General features: G+C 39.9%; 1 protein-coding gene across 6 annotated transcripts in view; it reads left to right on the top strand.

Annotated features, from left to right (window-relative positions):
• The window catches only part of THSD4 (thrombospondin type 1 domain containing 4), a 279213-nt gene that overhangs the window by 123909 nt on the left and 131527 nt on the right, over nt 1-23777 (top strand). For all 6 annotated transcript variants that reach the window (XM_069026195.1, XM_069026199.1, XM_069026194.1 and 3 more), the window contains one exon: nt 22409-22545. In XM_069026195.1, the coding sequence (XP_068882296.1) occupies nt 22409-22545 (137 nt within the window). The remainder of the gene's footprint in view (nt 1-22408; nt 22546-23777) is intronic.

Below are 23777 nucleotides of genomic sequence, written 5' to 3'. Positions count from 1 at the left end.
GTAGGCCTGTAGAACTATGCTTTCTTATATGATACATTGAAACTCATGGAAAAGAAGGAATTAAATGTATTCCTGGACCTTGCAGCTGGACATTTGGGTTGGTAGGTCAGTTTCTGGTAAGGCCCTGCAGAAAAAAAAGAGGAGCCAAGCATGGGGGACAAGGGAGCAGAGAAAGCTGATTGTTGTTTTCACAGACACCTTGTATGCAGAGCACTGATGTATCTCAAATATATGCTTTGCACAAAGTTGCTTTGACTTAAGGAGGCTGCCTGGTGAAAGCAGAGGGAGGCACATGGTCACCTCACCATGCCAGTGCTGCAGTACAGTTAAGGCAGACACCTGGACTGTACCCCGTGCCCTGTGGAAATAAACCAGAGAGGCCTTAGGGAGAAGGAAATGCCCTGCATCCCACCGAGGACCTGAGCTAGTCCTTGTGGGAGGAGGCTTAGTGTAGGTTCTGTATGAGCTGCACCAAGCTCTGTATTCCATGATGGTTTATCCCTTATTCTGTCTTCAGGCTGGGAAGCCTTGGGAAATGGGAGCTCAGCAGTGTAGTCGACCTTGCACCTGTGATTTCTCAAAGTAGTTTTGTGAAGCACCACTAAGTATCTCCAACATACATATAAATATTTCCTTTGTCTCTGATTCTTAAGACAAGGAAAGTCTTGTCTGGTTTTTGAATGTAAGAGAAATATGAGCTATCAGTGTCTTGAAGGATGGAGAGAGTGATATTTTTTGTTTCCCAAGAGTAACAAAAAGGTAATAGTGTATGTGTATGCTGTCCTATTAGATCTTTTTAACCCTTCACTTCATGTTGGTATGGTTACAATTATCAGGAATTGTTGGTTAATAGATGGTTATACAGATTTAAGTTCTTGGCCATGTAGAATATCTGCTGAATATGATCTTGTTTTAGATCCAGAGAGTGGAGATTTTAATAGCTTGCCTTTAATACTTCTAATAAATCACCAGTTGAAATGACGAGTTTACCTCATAGAAAGATGTGAATTGCTCCTTGCTGCTTCTTCCAAGAGTTGCCTCACTTACTCTGAATTTGGAAACATTTCGAGTGGGCTGGAAGTGCTTTCTGAATTGCTAGATTACCCATGTATACAGGCCAGATCGGGATTCATTTATTTCTAAAACTGTTGTAAATTTATGCTAAGTTGTCGTTTGTCTGCAAGGTTTGCTCTCTGCTACCTTTAGTTTATTCTTGGGGTCCTGCATGTGTCCATGTGCACCCATTTCCATGTGCACCCTTCTTTGAAGGAATCAGTTCATAGAGAGGAGTGGAAACTTTCATGAAACCAGTGACCTACATACAAGTGATGATGGGCTCACAGTCTAAGAATGTGAGCTGTGAGCAGTAACCATTTCGTGGGATGCTGATTTTGTCACTGAGTGCTTAGGAAGTCTTTCAATATAGCTGTCTTTCCAAGGGCCAGATAAAAAAGGTAAATTTTAAGCACAGTTTAAAGCCTCTGTTCTTTTTGGTGTAGAAGTTGCTTGCTAATCCCAGCTGAGTCTTCTTCAATTATAGAATCATTTAGATTGGAAAAGATCCTTAAGATCATGAAGTCCAGATTAAACTAGTCACAAATACAGAAACAAAATAAATTCAGTGCAGGAAAAACTTGTGATTTTCAAAAGAAATTGACTGGTAGACAAAAAAGTTCATTCACAGAATTTCAAAGGCTGTTGCAAAGGGATGGCTCTTAAAGAAAAAAAACCAAAATAAATACTCAAAAATGTGGTTTAATTATGCAGTAATTCTTCTTTATTGAAAAATACAATAGAAGAAAAAAAGGTCACTGAGTCACATATTGTTTGCAAGCTCTAGAAGAGCAATGAAGAGATGAAAAACAGAAGAATGGGGAGAAATTGAGCAAGATTTTGGGGAGGAATATTTAACTTTGCTATGTGATTCAGCATAAGGAGCTGCAGAAACAGGAAGGAGTGGAGTCAGAGCTGTCATCCTTATTGGGGCCATTTGCTTCTGGGTGACCTTGGACAATCAACTTGATCTCTGTGAACTTCAGTAAATAGAAATAGGCAAAAAGCAAGCTGAAACACTTGTGGTCACTTCTGTGCAATTTCTACAGTAATCTACTAAAAAGAGAAAAAAGCTGAGCCTTCCAGCATCCCAATAACAAAACCAAGTGCCATTCAAATGTTTCTTTTTTCCCCTCTCTGTACTGTACTATTTTAGTCAGGTAAATATTCCAAATAAATGAGGGACTGGTAATGTTCTAGAAATATGTATGCATAAATACAATTCCAGAATTAAGGTCTAAAAATGGAGCAGCAAATAAATCAGTACTACTTACTTGAGAATTTTATGCTGACTGCTTCCAGGAACTAAATGTGAGGTCTACAGTCTACCATTAAAAACCAGAACTGCCAAACTGGGACTAACCCATACTGTCAAAAGTCTCAAAAAATATCCACAGGCTTGCTGGCTGACTGACTGACTGGAAATATTTTTTTGATCTGCATACTTTGTGAACTTCAGTAAATGCAATAATAGGAGTCATGGGTTGCATAAAAACAGCACAGTTGATCCTACTAGTGACTTCATGGTAGTCAGTGGGAATTTTGTCATTCTACCTTTTTTCATATGATGGTGGAAGATAATCTTTTATGATGCTCAGATTTGTTCATCTTCTGGAGGGAGAATTGTACGAGGCTGTGATCCTGTGCAGAATACAGGCTGGGAGAGCTGATGGTTCATTTGTGTGGGTGTGAGTGCTTAACTTTGTACAGTGTCTGCCAGCCAGCAGCAAAATCTGGCAGATCATTAACATAAATCCCAGAAAACAGGATTATGGAAGTGTTGATGATATTGCCTAAGTGGCAGTACAGTGGATTCTAGCTCTGTTTAAAAAGCATGTTACTAGTGGGTGTTACCTCGTTAACTGGAAATGTGCATTCCTAGTACATACATAACCAAGGAAGCCAATGGTATTTGACCTTTCACTTCTGTAAGAAAATATGGCTTTAAAGAGGCATATTGTATGAACAGATTTCTGTGGAGTTTGATTGTATATAGTTTGTTCAAATGGTAATCTAGGAAAGCAATAAATGAAAAATTATAGTAAAAGCACCTAGTTTTGCATCATCAGCAGTTCCTTTTATCTTCTGATATGTATTTAATATATAGAGTTGATTATGAACTGTAATTTAATCTAATCATATCTCTTGCTTTGAAATTGTGGAAACAGTTTCTTTGTTCAAACACTTCAAATTTTCAGATACTTGCATAACACAATAAAAAAAAAATTGGATCTCGCTGTGGTTTTCTCTATTTCCTGAAATTTCAAGTGGATTAAAATAATAGTGTTAGTAGCGAAGTAGTTTATTTGAGTAACTCAGACCAAATTGTCTGTGTTAATTTAGTTTTTTTTTAAGAGTTGTTGTATTGATAGTTGTGAAAACATACAATTCTAACGTATAATAGATTATTATGAAAATTTACTGTCCTTTATTTAGCTGCACAAAAATAAGTGTGAGAAATTAAGTCAGTAGCTATAAAGAAGCCAATACCCATTTCTTAATGGGAATAACAGGCAATGTTTACAGTTTTCATTTGTTCCCAGGCAGACCTAATGCTTTGTGTCCATCCACATCTCTTCCTCATTTCCTGGTTCAGGCTGTCCTTGTAACAGCCTTGTGTGCAAGCTGGAACTGTGCTGGGAAACTGGCCCTCTCTGTTCCTAATGACATCGAATGCTTCTTTAAAATTTTCCATTAGAACAAAAAAATACAGTCACCTACTGAACTGGGCTAGAACAGTGACATCCCAGCACCCAAGGCTGAGGCTTTCTAGTTTTCTTTGCCAGCTACGGATGTCCAGATGGTTGGCAATGACTCAGCAACAGGACTGTGGTAATTGTGGCTGGAGTGCAGAAATGCTATTGGAGAGCTCTGGCTGTCTTTGGTGTGGGACTCACTGAGAGTGGGCCTGTCTGAATTTCAAACAGTGGAATAACGTGCAGAGGAAGGTCCTGTGGGAGAGTTGCCCAGCTGCCCTGGTTGCGTGTCTGGCTGTACCTCCCGTGCCAGCGGAATGGCAGCACCGGGGATGGGGGTTTGAGTGGCGGCCACGTCTGTCAGCTGATGGTGCTCATTGGGCTGGAGTGGAGGAGAGCACAGAGAGGGTCTTCAGTGCTTTCATCCTTGGAGTTTAAATTTCCTGTCAGTCACACAGAAGTCTGTGAAATGAGACTTTATGAGTTCTAACAAGGTTCTGCTTTTCCATGCTTCAAAACTACAATAAGCCATAGTCTCCTTGGTGAAGCCCTGGGACCAGGCAGGTGTCAGAAGATGAGGATGGAGAGGCATTGAGGGACAGTCTAGCATCTCTTGCAGATCCTGTGCCAAATTCAGCAATCCTTACCTCAAATGATTTCAATCACTTGAAGTTCAGGTTTTTCCCTTTTATTTCAGTAGGGGTCTCTCCCCTGAACAAGGACTACATGATTGATTTGCTGGATTCAATTTCCTCCAATGCTAATTTCTCAATTTAATCAACTTGATAGTCACCTACCAGTTTTGGAGCAATTTGGAGGAAGGAATGTTCTCATCCTTTCATTGTTGTTGAATATAGTCACATGAAGAACCTAAATACAAACAGATGTCCATTTTTAAAAAGTCAGCATATTGCTGAAATTTAATATTTTTGTTAGCGTCACTGACAGAGATTTTATTGCAGAACATTCAATCTCTGGTTTGTGTTCAAACAATATTAAGAGATTGTTGCTCCACTGAAATTTGGAGGGTTTTCAGTAAGATCATTCTTCCGTATTTATTTATTTATTTATTTAGTGTCCTGACTGGCAGAAACTGGAATTACAGAGTTCCTTTGGCTACTGCTCCTCACCTTGGGGAATGGGGTGGGGTGAGTGGCCCGTGCTCTGTCTCTGCCTTTCCTGTTGCATAGAGGAGGAGGCGGCTGTGCTGAACCACGACCTCCTTTGCATCCTGTGTAGGAAGCAAGAAGGTTTAGATCGGGTCTCAGGAGCAGAACCAAAGGATTTCTTTGTGAAGGTTGGTAGCTCAATGCAGTGTTTTGGCAGTGCAAGGGATGGGGTTCCTGTTCCATAGCAGAAGCACAGGGAAAGCATGAACAAAAGGAACCATGAAAAAATACCAAATTCTTTCAGGTATTGTGCAGATTCATTAGTTACTGTTCAGCAAAGCAATATTTAAATACTTCAAGTGCGTATGAATCTGAGTAGGTCCAAGCCAGCATGTTTGTTTTCATGTATGTATTTTAGCTTGCTGAGGTGATTATCTACCACAATGGCATTTGAGTAGCTCCTGTTAAAATCATTGAGTTATCTAGAAAATTTTCCGTGATTTCTCTAGCATATTTGCAGCATTCTCATTAAAAAAAATAAAACAAAACTTTTTCAAGGGATAATAGCTAAGTTGGAAAGTTTAACTTTAAAATGTCAAAGGTCCTGTTGTCTGGGGATAGCAGCTTTTGCTGCATAAATCTGCATTTGGCCAGATGGAAAGTTCTTATGGTTGGCTGGGTCGACATATTTAGCCCTTCTGTGCCTCAAGTTCTGTTTTCATTTGGGGCGGGAGCTGGGAACACAGAGAAGATGCAGCATATACAGGAAGAAGGTGAACTTTCTAAATTAAAAGCTTTGGCTTTCTTTACTAGATTAAAACATTATGTTGATGGAAACAGCACACATTAGTCACTGGGAAATTAAAGAAGATATTTGAAGTATGTTGGATCTGTTCTATGAAAATCAGTTTAGAAGTCATCAGTGGATCAAGTCTCCTCAGGGTTACTGCAGGAACACTGGATAAAATCCAGTTTAAAATGAAGTCAGATCATACTTGCAATAATATCCAAACTATGGGGTTAGCTTTTCTTGCCTGAAACATCTCCAGATAGAATTGATGCTGTGTCTGCTCCATGAAGATGGAGATTTGTGGGCAGTGCTCCTTGTCAGGAGTTCTTGCTTTTAAGAAGCAAGAAGACCCAGGTGCCAGTTTTGTTGTCCTTTCTCAGTCTGAAGGCTTTTTGACTGTGAACATAAATCTGCTTTAATCACAGTGATATCTTGTTGAATATGATGCTACTCAGTGTTAGGGAGCAGGAGACTCAGTCTGTCTGGGTACTGATTTGGCTCTTGTCACAGTATTTTGTGAACGTTTTAGAAATTACGGGAGTACTTCTGGAAAAAAGGAAGTTTTATCCTGATTTTGTGGTTTGTAATTTATAGAACGCGTCTGGTTACTATTTTGTCCAATGCAATAAAGCAAGTCTTAGCTGTGGCAGGATCTAATATGAAGCATTCTGCCTAAAATGCTGTTTATTCTATCCATCATCCTTGAAGCCATGAAAGGAGAAACTAAATGTCATGATTAGTTTAATTCTTACAACCATAAATGAGTTTTCAGTTGAAAAACTGATGAGAAAAACTTTTATCTTACCAATGCTGTAAGCATTCTGGGAATTTCTCTGAATCCAGCTCAAGAGCTTTCAGTGGAAATACAGAAGAAAAATACAGTTAATTGTTCATCTTTGCTGTTAGCCAGTTGATCTAAACTAAGCATATTGAATCATATATACCAGCAGACATCCTTCTTCCCATTTCTAGTCCTGCTGTGTTGTGCCAAGCCACATGTCAGTACCATCAGCACGCTGTCCCCAGTCACCACCCTCATTGAAGAGATTGTCTTTCAGTGGAAATAAAATACTAGATCAAGACTTGCTTTCTGACTCCAATTGTCTTCTAATACACTTAGCTCAGTTGAAATACATTTCATTCACATCTCATTCCCATAAGCCATCCTTACTGTCTTTTGAAGGACTCAGAGCCAATGTTGAAGAGATTCTCGGGGAATTTTCTGTGACTGTATTTCTGCCTGTTGCAGAATGGAATCATGGCCTTGTGATCATAGAGGTCTTTGCAAATGGAAATGGACATCGAGCATCAATAAAATAATTTGACCAAACACATACAGACTGGACACTCAAGAGAGTTGGAAAATACTTAGAAGATAAAGCAGTTTATGTATTGTAAAATGCAATTTAATGTCTACACATTTGCATCAGATCTTTACTAGCTCTATTTTTTTTCTGAAGTTTATATGGATATGTCTGTCTGTAGATCCTTCCATCGGCATTTCTGTCATCTCTTTTGAAACCAACATGATTGACCTTAATTGCTGTGAACTAGCTTGTTACTATAAAGTCTGTTTTTGGAAATGAAGACACAGCCAAGGTAAGAGTCTTCTGTGCTGTAGAGGTATTGAAAGAAAGACTTGGAATCTAAACTAAAACTCACTGCTAAGAGGACTGATGTGGTGTAAGAAATACCATCTAGAGCAGCAGGGCTGTGTATTGGCTGGTTTTTCATCCTATGTAACAAGCTGTGCTACTTTACATTATTTACTCAGTGGCATAACTTAAAGCTTGGAAGGTGTTCCAGTCAGGAAAAAGGGAACAGAAACAGTTTTCTTGATGCATCTGTGCACCCCAAGGCAATGCAAATTTCTGGAACAGGCCCTCATGTGCGCTGTAGATGTTCTAATGTTAAATATAATGCACTGCACTATGTTTGTGGCTGATATCTGTCTGCAGTAATTCCCAGTTGTAACTAACACATCTCCCTATTTAATATAGTTCATAGGAAAATACCTCCATATGTTTTGAATTCTCTTGCATCTTCACTGGAGTTCGCAAGAGTATGCTGTTAATTTAATATATGATTTTGTTCCATATTTGTGTCTTGTGTAAGCTGGACAATATACAGGCAATAAACTTGGAATAGCTGAAGTGTTAGCGTATGTAAGGTTTGTTTAGTAAAATGCTTGATAGGGTCAGTGTCCTTGGCTGTATTGTAACAGAAGCTCACTGGTCTATTAGAGAGCCACAAAATTCAAAATATTTATTTCATCAGTAATCTCCTTCTCAGAATCTATCTGAATAGGTCATTTGCTTGGCAACATCTCTTGTTCCATAATTATTAATTCCAGAAGAATAGCAGCTAGTGCAACTTGAGATCTCCTGTGTTTTCCTCTGACTCCCTGTTTTCTTTTAAAGGCACAGGCATTGCACTAGGTATAATGAAGCTGTTCCCTTGCAGGGACAGGGCAATGCCAGTTCATGTCTATGCTCCTGTTTCACTGCCAAGGATCTTGGAGTTTAGGAAAATGCCAAATAAAATAGAATATTGAGTGAGGATGGATATTTAGTGGCTTTTACTAGTCTGGGTATTGAATCACAGAGCAAAACCATCTTGTGTTTCTTGTTAAAAGAAGTGGATTTTTTCCCCCAAATCCATGATTATGCGCTATGGATTGGGCATCATATTGAGCCGGCTGCTTACAGGGCTTAACCAGCTTATTTTCACCAGAGGAGCAGGCAGTACTTCAGAAAGGAGGAGGGTGAGCTGCTGAAAGCTTGTGTGTGCATATATAGTTTTAAAGTGTTTGAGCCAGTACAGAATGGTTTCAATGGAAAATGGATAATTGTTAACATCAGCTTTTGTACAGCTGCTTTTTGGCTAAAAGAGAGGTAATTTATATTTAAAGTCTGTGAGTGTGATCCATTATTTTTCACAACAGTGTTTTGCTGAAGTTTCCCCTCTTTGCTCCTCAGATTCTTCCAGCACAGTTTCTTCCTCCGTAAGGTCTGTACCAGGTGAACCCTAAATCACAAACTGTGCTTGCCCTCCATTTTTGGATAATATTTGTGAATAGCTTACATATTTGGCTGCAGTCTTGTTGCCAGACTTGAAAGGATTGCTGTATTACTGTGTTGCACTGAGTCCAACTTGAGATAGGGGCAGGGAGAAGAGCTTTAGCAACTTCTAAGGGAGCTGCAGTGGTGTGTGTCCCTCTTTCTGTGCTATGTTAGCAAGCATTAATTGATACAGACATTTAAAAATGACTTGCACAATTAAACATTCATTCCCTCTCCCTCCTAATTGCTTTGGGAAGAATGAATGTAACTAGGCTGGGCACGGTTTATTGGTTTAGCTTTCTTGATGGTTTGGAAACTTTTTTGCTATGTCCCAGTCGCCACTAAAATTCTGTATTGTTTTGTGTGGAGTAGCCTGGCTGCACGGACACAAAGCAATAGGCTAATAGGCCTCACACCACCATTGTAAGGTGATTAAAATTTAACACCTTAAAGGTAATTTTCAGAAAAGTGAGAAACTTTATTGTTTTAGGTCTTAGGAATGGTTCTGATGCTTTCATGCAGAGGTAGCTGTTGGCTGCTATGGTATGGAGAGGAAAAAGTGAAGCATTAGATAAATGTGCTCTGTGTTGCTCCCTTTTGATGGTAACAAGTATGTTACCATTCAAGAGAAGGAGTTTCTAGTTCTTAAGGGTCTACTTAACTACCATGTGATCATGCTGATATTTTCATTATTAGAGATTTATGGTTTGACCTCCAGCATCCTATTAAAACATTTATAGTGACATGGTTCAAGGGACAAATCTTAAGTTGCTAGAAGCTAAGGTGTTTCAGGGTATGTAAGATGCAGTTGCAGCATACATCATTACAGAAACCTTTAAATTAACAGCCTGAAACCCAGATGTATGGGTTTGATGTTATATAAGCATTTGAGGTAGCAGTTACCCTGTGGGTTGCTTTTGGTGTAATATTTTAAGATAACAGGTGATAACGTTTTTAGAATGATTTTTAAGTGTTAACATTACTTTTCCTGTGTTGGACTCAGAGTTGTACATTGACAAGTTGTACATTGTACAGGCTGTAGATACTTTCCATGTAGGACTTTGGGGACAGAAGATGATGTACCTTTATTATGCTTTCTGCAGTCAAGAATGAGAGGTAGGATTTGCAAGACTGTGAAATTTCACAATTTACTGCTTTCCAGAGACAAAAACTGACTTATTGGAAATATTTTTACAATTAAGACTTTATGTTCCTTGGTGCAATTCTCTGGGACAGAGTCCAGACAGGTGCAAGAAAATCTTCCTTATTTCTCATTTTGAACTCTGAACATCTGTGTATCTAGGACTGCACTTGAGCATTGACATTTCTTTGGGGAGAAGCCACAGAGAGAGCTTTATTAATGCAGAAACTGTTTGTATGAATGGTAACAGTTTCCTTGATGGGGAACAACTGTATCTTAACATTTACTACATGACAGCAAATATATTTGGAACGAAAGCGATTGCTGTATCTATTATAATTAGGCACTGTGGAAGGAGGAATAAGTCAATAAATAAACGTAGGATCACAAAGGATCTTGTGAGCTCTGCAAGATCCGAGGTTAGGAAATAGAACCCTTTAGAAGAGCATAGTTTGTGTTTGTTCAGTTTGTCCAGTGCCAGTCTCCAGTGTTGGAGATTCTACAGTCTCCATAAGCAAATGGTGCTTAGTTATTCCTTCAAGTGGAAATCTTTCGTGAAGTGTAATACAGATTTCCATGCTACAGCTTTGGCCCATCACCTCCTGTCCAGTTCACAGCTGACATAGGAAGACTTCTATTCCCTTTTGTATTTTATCTCTACTTACCTGTCATTCCCGCTGCTTTTTCAAAACACCACCCTTATTTGAACCTTCCTTCTTTAGCTGTGTTTACTGAAGTGCTGGTCACTCACTTTCTCCTCTGTATTGTCTTCACATGGCCCATCAGAAGAGAATAGTGTTGCACTGCATGTTGGTCCCTGTTGTGATTTGCACAGTGCCTTCTGCTTTATACTGACCTCTACAGCATTTGCTTTTCTTTTTTAAGTTCACACCTTCAGTGCCTCACATTAAATGAGATCCACTGTCACTGCTCCAGATTCCTTGTGTAATTACTGCTTCTCCATTAGTTTTTCAGTCTGTGTTTATGCAGGTGGTTGTTCTGTCACAAATGTAGGATATTATACCAACCCCTATTATATTTCATCCTGCCTCTTCAGACCCTTCCCCAAGCTGTCAGCATATTTCTTGAGCTCTAATCCTTCCTTTCAGTATTGCTGCCTTTCTCAGCTTGGTGTTACCTGTGGATCTCTCATTATCCCACCATCTACCTTATGCATGAATACATAAGCTGGAGCTGTATTTGGGAAAGATCTTGCAGATTCTCACTCAGTAGGTACCAAAACCCAGTCAGTGAATTACTAAGTAGTAATTAGTAAGCAGTTTTCAAAACAACTTTGCACATCCCTTATAGTAACTTCCAGTTGTCATTTTCTGAGTTTGAAGCGTCAGACACGTTTGAAAAGCCAAGCTAAATCACAGCCACTGCTTCTCCTGCATGCAGAGCCTGTTGGTAGAAGGAAGTTAAAGGGGTTTGACAAGATTTTTATCTTGACGCATCCGTACTGGTTTCTACTGCTGTGCTGGGAGGAGTGGGATGTAGGGTGATGCCACAGAGGAGTACAGGAGAGATAGATCCTAGTTTCATGGGGCAGAACTCTCAGTGTGAAAATAGTCTTTTCCCAGACACCCATTTTCCCCTTAGCTGAGAGAGATACGGGAGATGAGGCAACTTAAGCTTTGTTGTTCTGAGATCCAGTTGCTAAGAGCATAGAGGCTCGAAGTGCTACGGTCAGAGCTAGTGGAGCCCAGCTGCCGGCATCAGGAGCAATAACTGCCTCCCAGAGCCTCCCAGTTAGATCCTCCCAGATTCAAGATCACTGAGTTGGTACCTTTCCGTTTTCCTCTCCATCTTAACATCTAACAATCAAGGCATGCAAGTTCTGGAAACCAGGAAGAAAAATTAGAAGCAAAATTGCGAAGATATTTTGAGTCTCATCAGTGGTCATTATAGCTTTTTATATAAGAATAGTCTTAAAAATAAATGTAGTGTGAAACACTGAATATTTCGGGGTTTATCTGCTACCAGAAGGGAAGCAGTGTTCAAGTTAACTGACTAAGCTCCAGGTCACTGGCATCCTAGTGAAAACGTTGTTCTAATGAACATTCATGTTTTAAACTGATGTTTATGAGAGTGAAGGAAATAAATATCTTTGAGTATGTAAATAAAAGCACAGAATGTTTTAAGTACTCCTTAAGAATTTATCTGCCTATTAAAGGACTGTGGCAAGAGGCCATGCAAATACAGTTAGGATGTTTTAGACCAAATAATAGCTATATTAATATTTAAATGAGTACAAGTATTTTTTATTATTTCAGAAGCACTCCTCACCTCACAACAGTTATTTTTTTAATCTTACGACAATCTGTAAGTGCATAAGGCTCAGTCAGAACATACTGATACGTATTTCCTAAGGGACAGTGACAGTCAGTCTGGGGCTGACTTTTAGCTGCTGCTTGTTTCTGATTTCATTCTTTCTGCTGTAGCTCCTCGGGTGGTAATTTCTTGGTGTTGTTCCAGAGCAAAGAATCTTCAGTTACAAACCTTTTAGAAAAGGAGTTTAGTCTCTCCTCTTGCTTTTCCTGTTGATGCACATGTATCCTGTGTATAACAAGTATAAAACCTTGTTTAGTTTATACAAGCACAGATAGTACATTTTAAGTCTCTGTTCATCAGAGTGGCTGTGTTCATATCAGCATAGAAGACTGATGAGATTATCAATCAGAGGGATGTGAAATGAGTTCAGGAGCTGGATTTTTGGGGGAAAAAAAAAAAAGGGAAAAAAAAGTGTTTGTAAGTCACTGCTTCCTCTGGAGACAGCAAGGTCAGGGAATGACAAGGATTTTTGTGAGTTGATCCAAAATTATTTCTCGGGAAATTTTGGCAAATTCAGTCTGTTTGAAGAAACTAAAAAAAACATGGATTGAGATAACTGAAAACATTATTATTATTGTCTCTGAGTTGTGTAATTAAAGTAAAATGAAAGTTGATTCCTATATGCAAAAGTTTTGAAAACATTGTGTCATCATTTCCTGTAAATAATGATGTAGTAATTTCCATTTTTAAAGACAGCATGTTAAGTTTCTTCCTTCTTTCCCCAAGCTAAATAACTCAGAAAAGTGTAACTTCAGAAAGCATTTGGACTTTAATGCAAACTGTACAGCTCAGAGCAAGTTTTGTTTAAGAAAGAAAATAAAGATTTTTTGCCAATCATGTAACAAAATGAGTCAGTAAGAGCTGGCTCATTTTGTCAGGAAGCTGATAGCAAGAAACAGCAGCATTGTCTTCCCTCCTTCCCCTGCTGTCACTTTTGGCTGCTCGGTCCTTCTTTATCTTCATATTAAAGAAAGTTTAGGGTGCACTTCAGTGTGGAGAGACTTCTTAGATGGAGAAGAGCCATGACTTTACATGAGGCAAGGCTTTCTGTGGAGCCTTGCTTGGCGTTTTATTAAATACTAGAGATCTGGGTACTTTACTCATGGTCTTTTCATGATAAACATTACTTTGGGAGTTTTTAGTGTTTACATGTAGAGTTCATGTTTTAATAGAAGAGAGCCTTCCTAGACATTTAACTTTAAATATGCTTCCTTAAGAGGTGACTGAAAGCTTTTGTCTGGAATGCTGCTGGGGGCATCGCAAGCCTAAACCTGAATCTCCTTTCTTCCCATCTACTTTGGCATTTATTACTCGGAAGTGTGACGTGAAGTCCTCCTCCAGTAGAACTGATTTGAATAAAACTGACCAAGCTCGTCGTGGAACGTCTGAAGGCAGGATTTGAAGGTGTATTTACTAAAGTTGCCAGAATACTGATTTATGTAATTTAACATTATTTGACATTCCAAGTTTTTGGGGCTACTAGTGTGCTGATGGAGATAGAACCGTATTTCAAATTACAGATCCGGGTGCAAGCTGAGATTCCAGAGGCCAGTAAGATTCTAATACAGACAAACAGAAATACTCAGTTCTTTCCAATTGTAAAGACAGACAGAAAGCAGTATCAAGCTCCTTCCAGAACATCCCAAGCTAAGAACAATTGGAATGATAGCTCTCAGCCTCCCTCAGGAAGTGGTCAGCGCCTCAGGGAATGGAGCACTTTTTTGTATTTTTCCAGATGAGAAATTGCACTGCATGTAGCAGGTTTTCATCTCTGATTAGTGCCAGTATAAATAAATATATAAATATGGCCAGAAAATGAGATTGTTTAGATTAGTTGTATTTTTTTTCCTCTGTAGTTTTAGCTACAATAATATGTTTCCTAAATATTTCAATTTTGTTTTTAATAAATTCTCTGTAATATAATGGCCAAGAAAAGGCATCTTTCATGAACTCCTAACAGTTTATCTTATGATATTGTCTTATGAAGCTTTTATTGATACAGTTTTAGCTATCACTGGATATAAACAGAAACAAAAAGTTTTGAGCTCAAGCAAATGTTTGGTTTTCTTCTGCTTGCCTAGCTACATCTTCATAATTCTGATCTAAACACTGGGGGCTGCTCTGAGAAACCTCACCAGAAGTGCAGTCCACGGGAAGCTGCCATCTCCTGCCTGTGCTGAGGGCCAGAGAGGGCAACACTGTGTGGCTGCTGTGCACTCTGTAAAGTGTGAGTGATGGCTTGTAAACCAGATAAATACCTTTTAAAAGAGCTTTTCACTGATAGAGAACTTTGATCTATGTTTGCATAGGCCAGTGGAGACATCCAGTGGCCACTGGCTGACAAATGGTTGTCTCTGGATTGTGACTGCAAACACATGAAAGGCTGATGTGAAAAAATGCATTTTTAGGAGTTGGGGTTTTTTTTCCCTTTAAATTCAGAAAAGAGTTCCAGATGCAACACAGTAAAAACTAAGGTCTGTGGAAGAAACTACCTGGTTATGTCATTTACAGGAGTGCTGGCCTTGAGCCTCTGTTAAACATCTAACTTGTGGCAGCTGTACTGAAGCCAACAGTCCTTACTGGTCAGGTACCATGTGAACCACTCGACTGAGTGCTTTGCTGCACTGAAATTTCATAGAAGCATGTCAAACTTAAATCTTTTGCTGATTTTCAGATGTCCAGCTGATGAAGAGAGACTCATATGTGTGTGGTTTTATTAATTACTTGTTTCTAGTTGGTTTCTTTTCATTTCATTGAATAATAATTAACTTTACAGTTATTTTTAATGCATGACAGTAAATCTGTAAGATATTATTAATAGTTTTTTAATGACAGAAGGATTTGGGAGGAATGGAGATAGCAGGAAAATTGAAGTAAATGACAACATTTGCAAATTTCTTATTGCCTTAAATGCTAATTATGAGGACAAGTTTATGGAACATTGTGGCCTTTCAGAAATACTCTGTTCACTGAAGAGTAGAACAAACTGTGATATATTCAGGTGAAGGTGAGGAATTTGTTGGAATGGTATTTTCCTTTTGGGCTCCATACTTGTTAAAATGTATAAGCAGTTTCATTATAAAAGCTTGATTTAAAAAAAAAAAATAATATCCGAACCCCAGTGCAGACAATATTTCAAATATCTATTAAATTGTTGAGACAAGATGAAGTAATAAACATCTTTATTATATGAGAAAATGAAAAGTGGAAGTAGGAAAAAAAAAAAGGGCAATGTTTCTCCAACACTGGAATGAAAAATGAAAAATGTTTTTTTTAAAAAAACCAGAGTAATAAAAGTTTATAAGAAGTTAACAAAACTGAAAGGGACGAAGAAAAAAAATAAACACGACCCTTTCTGGTTATTGTCAAGAGATGTTCCCAAGCCTAATAAGGACAAAGTATCAAAAGAGACTCAAGTAAAACAGACCACATCACACTGCTATTTCTTTTGGAGAGCCCAAATGTAGTTACATGATAATTATTTCCTGGAAAATGTTTGCATATTGGTATTTAGAAATCTGGCAAATGGTAACTGCTGTAAAATCATTAGTCCTCTGGCCACCTCAAAAACTCATAACTGTCCATCAGTGGAAAACCAACCTGAATTGGGATCAGTTTTCTCTCATGGACCTTACAGTCTCCTAAACTGCAAATCTTGAGCTAATTCTCCGGTTCTGATAACTAAGCCCACACAGTCTATTAGCCTAAACAGGGAAACCTTAAATAAAGTAGCTCTGCTTTCTTGAAGGCTTTGTAGAGAATGTGGTGTGTTATGTTTCATATGCCTTTTCCTTCTTTGTATAGGAAGCTGTGTAGTCTGGGTTGCCTGTGTTCAGTAGTACACCAACACTTGTCATCTACCCCGAGCACCACAGGGGATCACTGCTGGATCCACAGTGTGGAATTGTCACATTTAGGTGTTTCTAGCCTGCTGTGTCACTCTAAGTCTACAATGGAGCTGCCAGCTTACAGCCACAGCAGTATGTGAAAGGACCAGACTTGTGCTGTGGGGTACTGGACCTGTCTTCATTTCCCTGTATGTGCATGTCTTGAAGCTCTTCCTATATAAAAAGAAAATCTTTCAGGGCCCTTAAAGATCACATATTTTCAACCCCCCTGCTATGGGCAGGGATGCCTTTCATTAGACCAGGTTGCTCAGAGCCCATAGCTTCTCAGGGCAACCTGGGGCAGTGCCTCACCACCCTCACAGGGAAGAGTGTCGGTCACCTGCAAGTCTGTTGCTGAAATCCCACCCAATCCCAGCACTGTTAAACTTCAACTAAAGGAGATGTTACATGGATTGACATAAGCACGTCTCTTAAAAGTTTTTCCAGTGTCTACTATGCTCCATTACACTTCCTGTAAAGCAGATTCATTGCTTTTATCATGAGTAAATACTGAATTACAGCCCATGGCAAGCTGGACCCTGAAAATAACTGAGCTATGCAGAGACAACTTGTTCCTGGAACAATTGCTTCTGACACATCATGGATGAGTGTATCTTGGCTCGTTATGGAGAAACACTGAAGTTGACTTTACAAGGCAGTTTGCACACAGAATGAAGCCTAATTTAAATTTGCTTAATCCTATAATGTAGTATTAACATGATATTTGCTTGCCAAGAGTGTGCATGCCACTTCTGTGTGGGTACCCTCAAGGCACGTTTCTCAAATTGCACAGCTTGTTATTAACTATTTTTAGATGTTTAGGCAAACTTACAAAAACTGACAAATGGTAAAAGCATTCTGTAATGTTCTGTGGAGAACTAGAACTGCTATGTAGATAACAACAGGGAGTCTGGATCTCACATTAAATTAAGATTTGGACTAAGGAACCATCAAGGAGGTTTTGTACATTTCAGTCCCTACCTCATGGCATGGGGAATGTGAAATTCCTTTGTTGTATCACTTACTTTGATTGCACCTACAGCCAGCATTATCTGTGGCAGGAGATTTAATGTGCATGCTGTAAGAGGCAGTACGTGCTCCAATCAGCTTGAAGTCTCAGGAGCTGAGACAGAAAGGAAGAACTTGGTACATTCTTTAAGGCCAGTCAGTGTACGATGTCATTTAGTTTACTGATAGTTCCATTCTGATTTGATTTGGGTATTATTTCCTGGTTTTTTTTTTGGTCTGTGGCTATTTTTAATTTCCCTTTGAACAACTGAATACATTATTTATCAAAGGTATTGTGGTTGGAATGCTCTTTCTTCTGACATTTTTTCCTAAGAATATAATTAGATTGCAATTCTGTGCACTGGCAAGCTGCCTGCTGAGCTCTCTGTGTCTCTTCAAGCTTGCTGTGGAGCAGCTCAATCACAGCCTGGCCTCCTTATCCACCATGTCCATGTGCCTCCCCACAGCCTTTCCTTGGGTGGGGGGTTTATGAGAATGGCAGAACACGTTGAAAGAGGAAGCTGAAGGAGGGCAAGAGCTGACATGAAGTCCAAAGGCCCTCCCACACATGCTGTGGTGTGCAGGTGGAGGGGTCGGGAGCCAGAAGGCCTGAGTGGAGAGTGGGACACAGGGACTGTGAAATGCTGAGGGGTTCTGGTCGTGTGGAGGGGGGAAAGCATGTGGCCACACAGGGTGACTGTTCGTGGTGACCAGCCGTGGGCTGTGCCAGCCCTGTCCACCTCAGAGAAGGTGGCTGGAACTGGGGGACTGTGCGTCCCACGGTGCCACTGCAGGGCCCCTCAGCATGGCACCAGGGCATGTCAGCATAGTGCTAACATTTGAAAATACTCTTTCTCAATGAAATGCAAGCAGGTCTGTTCACAAACTCTTGGAGGTCGGAATGTTTCTGAAGGGGTGACTTTCTGCCTTGTTGTACCGTGCACGGTTTCTAGATTTACACTAGGTGTTTTGTGAGGACTTTAATTTCTTACACTTTAATTTAATGAAAGGGTGTGGGATGAGGGTGAAATTGAGTAGCGGGATGGGTGCACAGAGGAGCCGATTCGCCCGGCGCTCCAAGCAGCGGCTGAGGGAGGGCACGAACGCCATCGCTGCCGGCACTGCCCAGCCCTCGCTGGGTCCCATTACGCCCATGGGCTCCCTCAGGGCTGAACCTGCTGCGAGCCGGCGTGGGGAGGGCTGCGCTCCCGGGGAGCGGCTGGACTCGGGGCGAGAACGCGGGAAGAATGAGCGTGTTCAGTTGCAGGCAGTTTTCGCTTGTTTTACTCTCTCCCGGGAGCTTTCTCCCTCGGGCCGTGCCGCGTTTGGCCCGTGCCCGGTGCTGCTCTCGCCCTGAGGCGCTCGGGCCGGGCCGGCCTCCGCTCATCGCGGTGACATCGCCTGGGGCCGGGAGCGTGTTGTGGCCTCGGACACGCCTGTGCTTTCCCTGTCATGGGATTAAAAGATCAGGGTTGTTCTTTGGGTGTCAGCCTGTGAATCCCGGTGGAGGACACTTCCTCCCTTGCTCACTCGTGGTTCCCAGCGGGCATACGGCTGCTGTCCCCTTTTCAGGGCCTGAGGAGAGGCCTCAGCCTGAAATGCTGTTTTGAACTCCAGCCACTGGTTGTAGTGTCATAACACCTAAATTCCTCTTTTCTGCTTTAAAAGATGTGTGGATATGTTTACCAGTTGAATTTTTCTCCTCAAACCTCTACTGCACTGAAATCTGCAATGAAATGTGTTTATATTTGTGATTTAAGTTTGATCAGTAAAATCAATCTTAGGAGATTGGTGGAAAGTTTTCACTGCAATATGTGCTCTGTGATGCAGAGTAGGTGCAGTTTGCAATGCAATGTGAGGTCCTGCTTGGTGTCCTTAATGGGGATGTGGAAGGTGGTGGAACTGTGCTGTGGTCCTGCTTTAGCATGCCTGGCTCTTATTCCTCATAGGGAAAGGTGGAAGGTAAGTTTCAATAGAGGACTTGGAAAAAAACCGACTCCTGAGTCTTGCAGTTTGGAGAAGACCAGGACGTTCCTGAGGTACTTAAAGGCTAGTTTAGCTTGTTTTAAGGAAAGTACTGATTTTTTGATTTAGATACTTTTTCAGTCTGTGAAATGAAAACCAAACATTACATGTCACCAGGAATGTTTACTAAAGGCACCTCCGTCAGTTAAATCAATAATGAATATGTCTGGCAGAACCTGTGTGGTAACATTAAATTTCACCCAAGTTCACTATTTAATAAGGTAGGATAAGGTGAGATTTTGCACAAAGACTTGGTTATGCTAAGGTGAGCATGTGAATAAAAAACAAATACACTAGGAGGACATATTAAACAGTACCTGTGTAATGAACTGTCCTAGTAATTGTGTCACACTTTAAAAGAAGCTGAGGGTTTTTGTGTGGAAATGTATCTTGCTGCCAGCTAATTGGGAAGGCCTTCACGGAGAAGTGTTACTGTATCCCTGGGGGTCAGATCTTTTTGTAAAGTCTGGGATCAGATTACATGGTACTCAAAAATGCGGCTTTGGAGGAATCAATCGCCCCACAGCTTCTTTTTTAATTGACATTTTATGTCCAGTTGCCAAGCCAATAGTGCAGCTTGACCTAGCACCTAAACTGTAAAACCTCAAGAGTTACGGCAAAACACAGGGTCAGGGAGGTTTTTTTTTACTGGTGTGGTGTCTTGTTCTACATGGGAATTCTAAAATGTGTTTGTTCTGCTGTAATTTCTGCACCTTACACAATAATACATAATGCTTACATAAAATCTGTATGGGAAATGTCTGTCATTCAGCAGGGGCAATTCAGTTAACAGATTCTGCTCTTTGTAGACAAGTTTTTTTCAGATTTTTCACATTTGGGGATGTTGTCTTTAGGTAGTGTGACTGGTATATGCCTCACCAAGTCAGTACCTTACAGGTGCTCATTAAAAGAATCTGAATATTGAAGGCCAGAGGGTTATAGGATATGTTTGTTGTTAAGGCCTGATTTTTTGTTTGGTTTTGGTCAGAGACAGTGACTGTTCTAATATTTCTTTTTGTCTGAGTGGGAACAGTTCCTAATGAGAAAGAATGAAACAAAGAAATTATGAAACGAGAATTATTTTTTTACACAGCAAGTAATCTCTACTGTGCTGCATTAGCAATGCAGTAGGCTGACCTATCACAGCAGAAGTGAAGGAAGAGAGAGGTCCAGGAAAAAATATCATGCTTCAGCAGGTAGTTTTTTCATCTTTGAGTAACACAAAACTTTTCCTGGTATCTAGAAGGCCAGCTGATAATTGCAAGAATAAGTATTTTAAAGTATCAAAACCATGTGGGGGAGAATCAGTAGAGGAAGAATACGGGAATGTGAGGCTTCAGGTCACTGAACTTAAGGGAACCAACAGAGAAGATAAGGACATTTCAGAAACCCTAAATGGCTTGTTTGACTTGACTTTAGAGAATGGAAAGATAAGAAAATGTACTCTGCAGAGGTGCTGCTTGATTGCTAGCTTTGCATGTTATAAAAATAGGACACTTTTCAGACATAGAAAAGGACAAGTTCACTTAATTTGTAATGAATCACTGAAACTGGGCTATATTTATTTGAGAATTCTGAATATAGTTATGTGTGAAGTGATGAAGCTGCTAAGAATAATGCTCAGTTTATCATTAAACCTAGGTGTTACACTTGGAGATTGAACTGCAGGAAATAACTCCGTTTGGGTTTTTGGGTTTTGTTTTTTTTTTTTGTTTTTTTTGTTTTTTTGTTTTTTTTAATGACTAAGTGAAGTCCTTGGAATGATAAGCTAGTGAATCTAAAAAAAAAAGTAGCCAATGGAAGAATGACTGCCTTGAACGTGGCATGCATAGCTTCTGCAAAAAAACCCAAATTAGGTAAACAGATCTTCGACCTTTCTTAGAATCAGTAAATGTTTTTGTGGATTTTATGAGAAGATTGCTGGTCAAAAAACATGATGTATATGAGTGGCAGTTAAATATGTTCAGCTCTGTGAGAGAAAACCTAAGATCCAGAGTTCAGAATTGGTCTGCATTAATCCTGTGTCTGCACAGGGGGTAACTGAAGTTGAGCTGAAAGTTTGGTACTTAAAATATATAAGTTTAGTACTCAATATAAAACAGTTGTTTGATACATATTTGAAGTGATTGCATTTATTTATTTTGGCTTTTTTTTTATGTCTTAGCTGAAGATTCAAAAATACACTGAAGTCAAGTAGAAAATCCTGTGAACACAATGTTTCAGTATTAAACGAGGGCACATAGCATCTTTGACAGATTAAATAGTAGGTTTCAGTTTCGGTATAGGCAATGAGCTGAAGCTTGATGAAGTGAGAGGAATTTTAGTTCATTATTGTGGCAGCAATGAAGTCTTGTCAAAAGAAAAAGGATTTCTGTTTGGACCTCGCTGCCACTGTGTATCAGTGCTGCTCTTGGTTGGAAAGAAACTGAAGGTATTGTTATGTCAGTTAGCAAATGAGGATAATAAGCTGTGAGCAACTCTGACATGACAGATGATTTGCAACAGAAAGGCTACAGAAACGTGTTAGCAAACCTGATAGTTTAAGATATGGGGAGTATTAGACTGTATCTGCTTAAGGAACAGATTTTCAGAGGAGACGATAACGTCTTGCTTCTTGTCTTCTGTGTTCCTCTCACCCAGAGTTCATTGGACTGATTTCCTATTGGTTCTTGTACATCAGCAGAAATCATGGGGTTTTGAATAATAATGCATTTTATATATTCTTGAAAATGAAAGAGGGTTTTTTTTAGTGGAATAGAATGAAAGAGTTGTGTTTTGTCAGTAGAATAGCCACTAAAGGGTAACTTGTAAAACTGAAGAGAAAAAACAATGGAGTTTTTAAAAATGTGCATCTATCTTGTTTGAAATGATTCTCAGTGCTAGGTGTTTGTATGCTTAACCAACCTGAACAGACTGCAGACTGTAAGTGAGCCTTTGATGCACATCCTTCCGATTACGGTGTGATTTTGCTGACACTTAGGAGTTATGAAATGCCCTAACATGTTATTATGCTTTAAGAAGACTAACTGGGCAATGTTTTTACGAAACTAGGAATACTCTTGGTCCTTTAGGGAAGTGTCAGTCATTAACAACTCAGGTACTGTTTACATTGCCATAAGGTGTGTTGGAATGCTAACCTTGGAGCTGGTTTCTTAATCACCATTCATTTGATGTGGTCACTCACATTGCGTTGTTTGCATATTTGTTTCTTCCCCTCAGACTTTACTGCTCGTTTAACGAGCTTTTCCTTTTCCAGTCCACTGCTGTGTACTTTGTAACAGGGCCTTGTGTGTGTGTCCACAGTGAAGGGGAGTCAGAAGTGTGAGCTGAACTGCCGGGCCATCGGCTACCGCTTCTACGTGCGCCAGGCGGAGACGGTGATCGACGGCACCCCCTGCGACCCCAACGGGACTGCCATCTGTGTGGCAGGGCAGTGCAAGGTAAGGCAGGGGCTGCCAAGGCTGCCCTGAGGCTGCTGAAACCTGTGCAATGCTGTATTAAACTTACTTCTTTTTATTTTATTAAAGTAGATGTGAAAAACATTAACTTTTATTGTTACAGGTTGTTTTTTTTCCTTAACTAATGTTTCTCTTTACTGAAAACAAACCAGGGAATGCTGAAGGGATGGATTCAGGAGGTGTTTTAGCCACTATTAAGGTGACTGCCAGTGAGCTTTTTCCACATACTTGACTTTCTACAGAAGAGGTTCTTAGAATCAGAAAAAAAAGAGTGAAAGTTTAAATAAGAAAGAAATGCAGTATGTTTCTTTGATTCAGTTTTAGAGTGGAGATGTTTTTCAGAGTCTGCAACAGAATGGTTTCTTTTGATTTCTTTAGAGCTGCTGCTAGTCTGACTTTTCTGATTGGGCCACATTTGCCTCAGGTCTTACTGGCTCTCCATTTACTCAGCAGAGAAGTTCTCTTAGAAGACACTTGAGTGAATGGTTACTGTTCATGGGTTCAGAAGGAGCTGCTGTGTTGACTTTTTGCAGTCTGCTGTGTAGATTCCCTTTGCAATGAATAAATACACTTTTTGCAAGATGGTAGCAATTTTAAACAAAATGTTACAGTTTTTAGAAAAAAAAGTTTGTAATCTTTCAAGTAAGGTTAGTGAAAGAAATAAATTCCTAGCGAGGGGCATTTGTCGCTTGGCTGATGTTTCCTACATATGTTGGCAAAAGATGCAGAAGTGGCTCAGATGTGACTCATGAACTCAAATAGTGAAAGGTCAAGTTCAGTTTAAGTAGTTGGTTTGCCTGGGGAAATCACTGATGAACACAACCTTGTGTTCGGCATGTCCCGATTCCTCTGACTTGTGCACACGTGGACAATGCCGTGTTTGTTCCTGTTCTGTGTTTCTTAGTGCGAGCAAAGCCATAGCTTTGAATTTTCTTTGTACATGATAGATCTGGGTGAAGTTGATCGTGCTTTAAAGCTTCCCTTGATCTCAGTCCAATTCAGAAAGGGCCAGAAATTAGTTTTAGTTTTAGTTCTGATCTGTGGCTCAGAAAACTGATAATTGAGTTGTGTCTAACAAATATATGGTCTCTATCACCCTCTGTTGGACATTTTTTTGCATTACCAGAACAATAATATCCTGGTGTTACAAGCCATTATCTATTTTTTTCCCCAGGACCATTGTTTTTGGTTAGTATTTTCAGCTTACCATATTC

Source organism: Aphelocoma coerulescens, chromosome 10, assembly GCF_041296385.1.
Source record: "Aphelocoma coerulescens isolate FSJ_1873_10779 chromosome 10, UR_Acoe_1.0, whole genome shotgun sequence".
Classification (NCBI taxonomy): Eukaryota; Metazoa; Chordata; class Aves; order Passeriformes; family Corvidae; genus Aphelocoma; species Aphelocoma coerulescens.
This window is presented reverse-complemented; position numbering and strand designations above follow the sequence as displayed.